Source organism: Abrus precatorius, unplaced genomic scaffold, assembly GCF_003935025.1.
Source record: "Abrus precatorius isolate BTA unplaced genomic scaffold, Abrus_2018 Scaffold2, whole genome shotgun sequence".
Classification (NCBI taxonomy): Eukaryota; Viridiplantae; Streptophyta; class Magnoliopsida; order Fabales; family Fabaceae; genus Abrus; species Abrus precatorius.
The window spans coordinates 8,557,188-8,567,974 of record NW_020874362.1 but is presented as its reverse complement, the minus strand read 5'-3'; the positions used below and the strand labels follow the sequence as shown (position 1 = coordinate 8,567,974).

Here is a 10,787-nt window from a genome sequence, read left to right as displayed (position 1 = left end):
CTTAACTTTTTTTTTTCCTCCTCCCTTCCCTTCTTAAACGTAACTTCCAAACATAGCCAAAAGTATGTTTGAAAGGAGGTTTTTAGAGAAAAAGAAAGGAAAAGACATATTTATAATTTTAAATTAAAAAAATTATATATTATTTATGATGACAAATATATTATTAATATATTAAGTTTTTGTTATATATATTTATTTAAAATATAACTTTTGTTCTCCCTTCTAAAATCTTCCTTCCTAAAAAACTCTTAAAAGAAGAGTAATTCTCAATTTTTATTCAAAATCAAAATTATTTCTTAAAAAAATCTTACATGAGTATTTATAATAAAAAGTAAAATCCTAAAAGTCTTAGTCACCAATTTAGAAAGCTTATAAACATAATATAAGTAAAAACCTTAAAATTAAATGTAAAATTTAGAAAAGAACTTAATAGTCAATGTAGTACATCCCACAAACCTTTGATATAAAAAGTTATTTAATAATTAAATAAAATATGAAATCCCGACCCAAAAATATAAATCAAATTAAGAATGAAGGTAATAAAAATTAAAAATTACTCTAATTTTTAATTAGAACATAATAAACTAACTTTAATTTTTTTTTCACATTTTAGAGTTCCTTATAATTATCACCATTTAATATAAACTTATTTGACTTTGTTTTTTCTAATCTTGTTATAGTAGTTCTAAAAGGAGATTTTTGTCTTTGTTTTATTTTTTCTTTCTTTATAATTCTTCCTTATTAGTTTTCAACAAAATCTTAAACATTTACTTAAATAAAACATCTGGTTAACCATTAATATAAATAAATTTAAATTTTGGAAGAAATTAAAAAGCAGGCAATTAATACAAAAGCTGTGTTTTATAATACGACATTCCATTTTAATTGTGGCTAGCTGTATTCCCATTAATTTGTTTTCTAGCTTTCATGTTTTCCAATATCTTTAGAGTCATTAATTACACTAAGATTTTATGTTTGAACAATTTTATATTTGTGGATGAATTATACTATTAATCGATTTCTTGTTCTTTGTGTACATATACTTATTAATGAACAGTACATTAACATTACCTAGTCATGAGTCATACTACATCTCATTTTAGTGAATAATTGAGATAAATAGTATTTAGATATTTTTTATAAATACTTATATAAAATAAAAATTAAATTAAATTTCTCCCACAATTAAAATGAATTTATGCACCTTAATTTATTTACATTGTTTTTTTACTTAGCTTCTCCATATGTTGAGATGTACTGATCGATTTCAACATATTAAATAAGTTTAATCTATTTTATTCTTTTACTTTTTAGAAATATTTATTGAAAATTTTATTAAAACTGCATGATACAAAAATAATTTATGGAATTAAACTGTGAACTTGATGATAAATTTAAAATGGAAAAACAAAAAAGGAAAGAGAACTAGAGTCCCAACAAGTGTTACTGGGCATCATACTTGAAGATATAATTATAAAAAATCTTTCGTCAGCACTTTTATGAAATTGATTATGTTTATTATGACAGTGGAATCCTTTTCAAATTCTTCTTTCGCCATAAAGATTCTTGGATACTCTTTGCTTTTTGAGCTGGCTAAAATACCATGTTAAAGCCATACTTTTTCTATGTGGCTCATGCTCCATATTGCATATGTCTATAAATCCGTAGACTTCAAAACGAACCTACTTGGGTTGTTGGTTTTGGTCAAAATAACAAGAAAATTAATTTTTTAAGGCATAGGGAGAGAGATATGTTTAATTGCATTGCATTGCTCTTTCTTATATATAGAACACGAGGTGTATGTGTTCAAACTCTGAACTTGAGGCAACGCGCATAAAACGATAGATCTAACTAAACTCATGTTAACAACTCAACACTTAATGTTCCACGAATCAGAAGAGACTCTTCTTCTTTCCTTCCTCTCTTTCTTTTCTCAAACTTATTGGCTCTCACTAATTACATGCACAGAAGTTTTCAGTAGCTTAGCCACTCTGATTCCCAGGTTTCTTTCAATCACTCTCTCGATCTTAATTTAACATGTATGCACTCTCAAATTATATCTTCTTTAATACCCTCATCCCCTTCACTATCCCTTTCATCTGTTGTTCATTTTTTAATTGATTAGATTGGTTCTCTGTCAATTTTCCCACCCTAGATCACACTCTGATGCAGCTGTGGTGGCTTCAAATTAATTTTTATGAAGCACTGAGTATGGTTTTCTTTTCTTCTAATATCACTGATATGTTTCACTGGAAATAATTTTGTTTAAGTTAGGATAAATATGTTTTATGCTTTTGTTGGCATTTGTTAAATTTCTAAACAAATTATTGTGGATTTAGGATGTTATTAGATACACAGTTTAATTAAATACTTCTTTAATGATTTATTTTTTTTATATATAATGACTTAGGTTTAGTTTAGATAAATTTTTATAAGTATTTATAAGAAAAAATAGAGAGATAAAATTAAAATTAACTCATGCACTTTAAATTTGAAAAAGTTAAATAAAATAACTTATAAAAGAGTAGAACATAAGATGATTTTATCTTTTAGAAGAAACTTGATTCATTTTAGTCTCTTATTTTTGTCTTCTATAAGTAGTTATTAATAAGCTTATCCAAACTAGATCTTATAGTATAAATTTAACTATAAAATTTATCAAAAATAACTTATTTTAATAAGCCATGCAAAAAAAATTATTAAAATAAGTTAAAAATAATTTATAAAAGTTAAAATTTCTTTTCAGAAATTATCTATAAGCTCTTTTAAATTAATCTTTAATTTTGTTGTACTATAACTAAACTTTATTTGTTTTCACTTACATCTGAATATGTACTTTAATTTATTAGATTAATTAAAAATAATTATATATTATAAATTTATATTTTATTTTATAAATATTGATAGTATTAAATTGTTGAATTGGTGACACGCCGTAAATTTTAATGTGTAATAAATATTTTTTATTATTATTAGATGCTTAAACTTGATCTTACGAGTGTAGTATTATATATATATATATAAATCTTATATATTAAGGTAAGAATGCTTTTAAAAAAGAAAGGATAAAAAGGATAAAAGTTGAAAAGCTAATTGAAAACTAAAAGATGAAAACAAAAAATTAGATTGAAAATATTTGATAAAATTAGCTATTAAACTAATTAATAAATGAAAAATAGTAGATAAGAACACTAATAAATTTTATTTTAAAATTTAAAATTTAGTAATTATATGTTTTAAAGTAATTATAAAAGATTAATTTTACTCTTATTTTAAAATATTTTTATCAAATAAAATGAAATAATAGGATTTAATTATATTTTAATAAGATTTAATACTGAAGTGATTTAAAAAATTTGAATGTAAAAAAAGGTAGATAGTAAGATTTTAAAAATTGAAAAGTTAAAAGGAAGAATCATTAAAACATCGTTTCGTCCTATTCTCTGAAGATTTATGGCTGCATTACAAAGGTGCAGAGCTGATTACGCTAAGTTTTTTATGCAGAATTTTGAAAGACTTTTTAATATATTAACATCAATAAAAATTTATTAGAAAAAAACTAAAGTATAAGTTGAGTTAAATTTCATAAATTTATTATTAAAAGAATTATCATTTTAAATTAACCATATAAACATTGAAGGACTTGGCATTGCTGCCCCCTCTAAAAAGCTGGGCACGAGAAACACGTAGTTTTAAATAATAGTCATATGTCGTATAGTAGCATGTCCAATAGGATCCGTATCTAACTCATGTCATGCTTGAAAATAGACAAATTATTCACGCAGATATGTCTATCCAACGTTGCAACATTATGTTACAAAATTTATACTTGGCACTCCACAGTGCCTTCCCCGCTTACAGACAAGTAGTGTTACCTTCATGGTTGGTCCTTGCTAACTGTTAACCTGCGTCTTCATATGGTTTAATATCTCTCTTCTTGCATTACCGTACTTTTTCTTGCTTTAGCTCAACTTCTTCATGTCCTATTATTATGTAAGACATTGATTGCCACCTATTTTGGTATCCCTTCATTATCACTCTCTCTTTGTTCTGTTCTCTAATGTTTATATTCTGTTCATTCTAGAGAATATAATTGAAAGCAAGAGGATAGAGTAATATTGAGCAACAATAGAAGAATATCAGCACAATAGAGGATGGGTTTTTGGGAACTTTTGGAAGTGGCGTCTGCCCCAGTCATCCAAGTCTTACTTATCAGTGCATTAGGAGCTTTAATGGCAACTGATTATTGTAATAATCTTCTTTCAGCAGACTTTCGAAAATCCTTGAACAAGGTAAGAAAGAGACTTAAATATCTGTAGAGCTTGAATTACAAATGTAATGAATACTAATTTATTCCATGTTCTCCATCCTTTTTTTCCCAATTCCGTTATTTGAACCATCAAAATATTAACACTGCATGTGACACTACATACTATTTTTTTCATTTCTCACTTATTTTTATTTTTTCTATGTACACGCATCCAAAAATACACCCTAAATATAACAGAGATAAAGATGTTCCCTTTTAGTGTTACATGAAAAGTTTTCATTTTATCCACCTACAGAGAACCACATTGTGACCAAACTCTGCTTTATTCTAATCTAAACATTTATTTATTTTCTTTGCTTTTTGTTTACCCCTTGTGCAGATTGTCTTCATTGCATTCACTCCTTCACTTATATTTGCAAGTTTTGCCAAGACTGTTTCTCTTGAAGATATGATATCATGGTACATACCTGTTGATTAATTTTTCACTCTTTGCAAACTTTGCATACTTTTGTAATTTTTTCTTCCAGTCTTGATTCCTAGTGCGAAGCCTAAGAAAGTACGAGTAAGATTTTCAGCTAATTTTGGTTCTGTTGATATGATTCTGAAGATGTAGTTCTACTTCTAACAGATCTATGCATAAAATGTGATGAACTTGTGCCACTTTCTTCCGAATGAAAATAAGAGAATAAATATAAAAAATCGAAAAGGGGAAATAATATAATATATCAGTTTTGGTACATAAGGAATCAGCCATGTGTAGTTCTAACTCGGGCAAACACTTGGCTTGTTGAGACAGAATTAGGAATGAACTTTCTGAAGAGGTTTACATTTGGTGATATTACTTGGGGTAATTAATTTCTACCTAACTTCCAAAAAACCAAGGCAGCTTGTGCCTAAGGCTACTGTAGCTTGTCAGGAGAACGGGAGTTCTCAGCCAAAGTTTCGGTTAAATTTTATTAAAATTAGAAAAAGGGTCTCCTCCCATTGAGACCAGAAACAAAGCCACAAGTGATATTAGTTATATAGCAGTATACCACAAACTAACTTTGATTTTGTTATCTTTGTCACTAATAATTGCAATGAGATCATTTGAATGTAAGCACAAGAAGAGAGGAAGGATATCAATTTGTGGACACAAAGCAGTATTATTATGGTTCTTTTTGTTTGTTTACGTTAACCATGTCTTGTTTACCAATTAATGCAGGTGGTTTATGCCCGTTAACATTGGATTTACCTTTTTAATTGGGGGGATTCTTGGATGGATAATTGTAAAAGTACTGAAGCCAAACCCGAAAGTGGAAGGTCTTATTATTGCTTCATGTTCAACAGGTATCATGGCATCAAAGTTGTGTGGTATGGTTGGCAACAGTAAAATTTGGAAGGAATGAAGAGGCAGAAGGTGTGAAAATTGACAATGTACTTGGACATGGATGCAAGATTTGGTACATTTGTAAATTTTTATTTCTGTTCTCGCTCAATCCTTCCATTTTCACTCCAATCATACTTAGGCCAAGTTTGAATTGCCTTCAAACTTATGAAAACTTTTCAAATGGATACGAATGCGATTCTTAATTTATGAAAAAGTCCTTTTAAGTTTATAGGAAACTATAAGTCAAACCAAGGGATCTACTAAAAAAATAAAGGGACATAAGTTTATTTTAATTTGTGTTAGAAGGATGATTTATTTTACCTCATTGATTCATTTTATTTTCTTCACCTAGGAATATTTGTTAAAAGTTTAACAAAACTAACTCTCGTCTCGCTAACGCTTTATCTTAACACCTCTCATTCTATATGTTCCAAAAAAATAAAAAAATAGCCAAGCCTTTCATTTCATGAGTGCTTCTTTGATCAGGAAATATGGGTAACCTTCCTGTTGTGATTATCCCTGCTATCTGTGATGAGAAAGGAGGTCCATTTGGTGCACCTGATGATTGTCGAAGCAGGGCCCTCTCTTATTCTTTTTTCTCTTTGGCGGTAATGCTTTCATTTTTACACTTGATTTGCCTTCATCATGTAGACATTTTTCTGATATATCATCACCTTATATTTTTTGTAGCTTGGTGGTGTTTTCATCTGGACCTATACTTACCAACTAATAAGAAACAGTTCCATGAGATATAAGGCATTTGAGGTTGCTGAGAACTTAAAGATTCCCAACAAAGACCTTGGTACTACTGAAGAAGCTCGCCTTCTCAGGGAAAATGATATCCAAATTGTAAGATTCCATGCAATACTTGTATATTAATGTTGGTAAGTTTGTGTAGGCAGAAAAAGAGATGAAAATTTTGGCATCAAAACCACTTAGTAAATAAAAATGTGAAATGGACAAAGTGGAAGTGGTTTTATATTCAAATCTTTCTGTTCACTCTATTTTTTGAACTCTATTTTCTACGTTGCTATCTTCGACTCTTTATAAAAAATAAACAACTAATTTAGTGATACCAATTATAAAATGTAATTATGTATTATAAATTTATACTATATTCTATAATTCTCATATTAAATGATTAAATTAGTAACTTATATATTCAATAAATACATATATTCACTTATATAAATAATGAGTGAGTGTCTCATTAACACAAATCTTACAATACATAAGAGTGTAAAAAATTTAACAATCAAAACATTTAAAATTGAGTATTTATTTCTTATAATTAAGATAAAAAATATTTTTAGTTATATTTTATAAAAATGATCAAAAGTAGTATCCTTTTAAAAATGTTCATAATATAGAATGATTAAATTAATTACATATATTAAATGAATGTATACATCTACTTATACAAGTAATGGACAAGTATCTTGTTAACACAAATTTCATGATTAATAATGGTATAAAAAATTAACAATTAATACATCTAAAATGGAATCTTTATTTTTTATAATTAAAAGAAAAAAAATACTGATAGTAATTTCTTATAAAAATAACCCAAAGAAGTATCACTCGTCAAAAACAGAAATTATATCAAACATATCCACGACAATTTGTTGCTTATAAAATGAATCTGAATCTGCAGCTTGTAGATCAAAGTCAGTCCATTGTATCGAAGAATGGGAAAGAATCCTTTTGGCGTCGAACAATGGAAACTATGCGCCAAATTCTGACAGAACTAATGTCACCGCCAACAATTGCTACAGTGAGTTACTTTTCTATTCTTTCTTTCATTGCTTTCAAGTATGTTTCTTACTTTTAACTTGTTAGTTCACTCTACATCTGTAATTTTGTTTAATTTGATTGTGCAGCTGTAACTTAAATGAGCCTTACCTTTGCATGATCAGATTTTAGGTTTCCTCTTTGGTGGCGTTAAATGGCTAAGGAACTTGATAATAGGACACGATGCTCCATTGAAAGTGGTAGAAGACTCCATTCAATTGCTAGGGTATGTGCCTTTTCTTATAAAACCAATAGCTCAACATTCTCATGTGTCTAGTTCTTTCCTAATCACAGTTTTATGAGACTGAATTTATCATTGTAGGGATGGGACAATTCCTTGTATCACCCTTTTGCTTGGTGGCAACCTTACACAAGGTATACAAAAATTAACTTGCATAGAAATACTTTTCATTATTCAACATATTTTCTGAGAACTGATTTTAAATGTCATGAAATTGCAGGCATGCAATCATCAAGTATCCAACCATTGACCCTCATTTGCATAATCATAGCTCGACTTTTCTTACTACCTGCAATTGGATTTTTTGTTGTTAAAGCGGCTGCAAATTTTGGTTTCCTCCCATTGGACCCTTTGTTTCAATATGTGCTAGTGATGCAGTATGCCTTACCGCCTGCAATGAATATTAGTATGTGATTCTGCAAATCTATGCTTTTAACTAAGTTCTTTCCATAACATAGGCTCAGTCTATATTAACTTTTAATTTATGGGAGCTTTTTAATAATAAAAAACTTTAATGTCAAAGCTGGCTGAAGAGGCCTCATTCTTTTGGCTTAAATATTATATATAATATATAACCAAAATATAGGATTAATAAAATCTTTATATTAATTAAAAAGATATAATAATATCGACCTTGACTAATATTTGCTTTTCGTAAAAATAATTTAAAGGAAAATTACCAATTATCTGTTCATGGATAATGATTAGAAGTAAATAAGAAAAATTTCCTTTAAAAACATATTCCTCGACTTATTATACTTGTCTCTTTTATAAAATATGCCGTTTGTCTTTTAAAAATAAACTCATCATCTTCTAAAAATAGGTTTCTCCTATTAATTAGTTTTTTTAAATCATATAATTTGCCTTGGCCTGTTTTATATTTATTGGGTCGTGTTGTTAATATATATTTTAAGGCTAAAATAGTGACGTCTCTTCAAGGAATTTGGAGATACATACATTAATTAACTCTTTTATACTAGAAATCTAATCCATTTTCCACTTATGCAGGTACCATGGCTCAATTATTTGATGTTGGCACTGAAGAGTTTTCAGTTATTCTCTTGTGGACATACGGCGCGGCAACTATAGCTCTCACACTTTGGTCAACGTTCCTTATATGGATATTTTCATAAAATAATAAGATGGTTTTTATCCCCTTAACCATCATTAAATTATCCAAACAAACATCTAGAAGGACTTTGTATTTCTTTATATAGAACCAAAAATTAGTTGGACAGTTGAGATAATTGTGCAGCAAACTCCTTTCACCTATTTTAATTCGGTGCTAGTTGATCATGAAGGATGAAGGATGGCATGCTAAAGATTCCTTAACTAAGTAAAATTTTGCATGACGTGCTCTAGAATCAACTGCACCACGCAAACACAATATAACAAAGGTGGGAGGCTAGTTCAAAAACTAGATTGGGTTTTATGGCCTAACTAAAGAAAGGTGTAGGGAAATGGTGCCCCCTGGTTGAGGGAATGATCATTGCATTTCTCCATTTTTATTTTGAAGAATGAAAATCTCTCTCTTTATCGTACGTAAGATATGGATGCATTTATTAAATTTAAGATCTTGTCTTGACCAGAATGTGCACAATGCCCGTTGTGCTTTCTTTTTAAAAATATTTGCTTAGTAGGTAAACTCTGCTGCTGAAGCTAAAACTTAGCCTGTATCCATGTTCAAAGAAGTCTGTTAAATTTTCTATATTGAATAAGACTATGAGAGATAGAAGAAAGATTGGACAATTACACCCAATGATTCTCAAACAACTTTCTTTTTGCTCAGGGATAGCTACACTAGCTTCTCAAATTACTTGAAAGCTTTGTTCGAAAGAAAGAACAAATTGTACAAGTTCTCAACCAATCACAACTCTAAGGCTTCTCAAACCACTTAAACAACTTTTCTAGCATTGTGGTATTATCTAGGTCATGTATGTTTTCAAAATATTCTCACAACTCTTGAAGTTTTTGTTTTTTAACATTTTATAACTCAGATTGCATATGTTTCTCGGCTTTTCATGATATGAATCATTACCCTGGAGATAGTTTCATTTCATATAAACAGTTTATCAACAAAAATGCGTATATATATATATATATATATATATATATAATTTCTTTTGGTTAAGAAATGTGTGTTACGCTGAATCATTTGTTGGCGTAAATTTCCTTATCAGATTTTGTTACTCACTTCTCCCATTGAAGTTATAAGGTGCGCTATACAGAACTGCATTAACAAAAGCTCCACCAAATTTTCCAACTTTTATGAGATTCAGTTATCGAGTAACAATACAGAGAACCTTTTAAAGTCTGTGATTTTTATAATGGATTTATTGAACTCTTATTTTGGTCGATTACTCTTTTGCTCTTCTATCTCTGCATCTTCCTGGCTGTCTTCCTTTCTGTCATTATCATCATCATCATCACCGCCCCTATGCTCACACCTTCAGCTGGATCAGAGTGGGCATATGTATGTAGGCAAAGCCAGGTGGCGTTTGGGGGGTACGCCCTCTAAACGAGGTCCTTCATGAAGGTCCAACCTCCTCAAGAGTGGTGATGAAGTGGTAAGACCATATAACCGAACAGATGACTCTATCACTTGCATTTCCTTTTAAACAGGCTCAAGCAACGAAATGTGGATGAGAGAAGTAGGCACTGCAGTGACTGGCGTAGGTGGCACTCCATCGGAAGAGCAAGCAGGGAATGAGCGGATGTTACATTTTGGGAGAACTAAAATTCTTTCTTCAACTTCGGTTGAAGTTTTAACTTATATTCAGGAATGTCTTGAGTTTCACAGTAGATCTGAATTAGTCCTTTATTTGTTAGCTTTAATTTGAATATTCTCTACTTTTTAGGAGTTAAGTGATTGCTTTATAATTAACTACCATGCAATTAATTTTGCTGAATGTGTGCTTCTCAGTTTACCTCTATGTTGGTAGAACGTGTTTTGTAAATATCTTTGCATGCTATGTGTAGAAATGAAAAACAAGGTGATCAATCAAATTGTTTTTTTTTTTTTAACTTATTTCTATTACTGGCAAATCTAAACCATAACAATTGGTATCATAGCCTCATCACAGAGAATATGTCCGTGGATTTGTGTAATCAACAAT

General features: G+C 29.4%; 1 protein-coding gene across 1 annotated transcript; it reads left to right on the top strand.

The window, feature by feature from the left end:
- The first annotated feature begins 4,154 nt into the window (after positions 1-4,154).
- On the top strand, positions 4,155-8,804 carry LOC113859270 (protein PIN-LIKES 7-like). Its single transcript, XM_027492081.1, has 10 exons — positions 4,155-4,292; positions 4,650-4,729; positions 5,475-5,599; positions 6,126-6,247; positions 6,330-6,488; positions 7,234-7,413; positions 7,556-7,656; positions 7,753-7,805; positions 7,892-8,077; positions 8,680-8,804. Exons 1-10 carry the CDS (start codon positions 4,155-4,157, stop codon positions 8,802-8,804), a joined length of 1,269 nt encoding a protein of 422 aa, XP_027347882.1.
- The last annotated feature ends 1,983 nt before the right edge of the window (positions 8,805-10,787 follow it).

Excerpts from the sequence above, each read along its gene's own strand:
- LOC113859270 (XM_027492081.1), top strand. The coding sequence starts at position 4,155 with ATGGGTTTTTGGGAACTTTTGGAAGTGGCGTCTGCCCCAGTCATCCAA. Across the intron at positions 6,489-7,233 it reads GGGAAAATGATATCCAAATT|AAATTATATCAAACATATCC; the intron begins GTAAGATTCCAT and ends CGTCAAAAACAG. Across the intron at positions 7,806-7,891 it reads TGGTGGCAACCTTACACAAG|GCATGCAATCATCAAGTATC; the intron begins GTATACAAAAAT and ends ATGAAATTGCAG.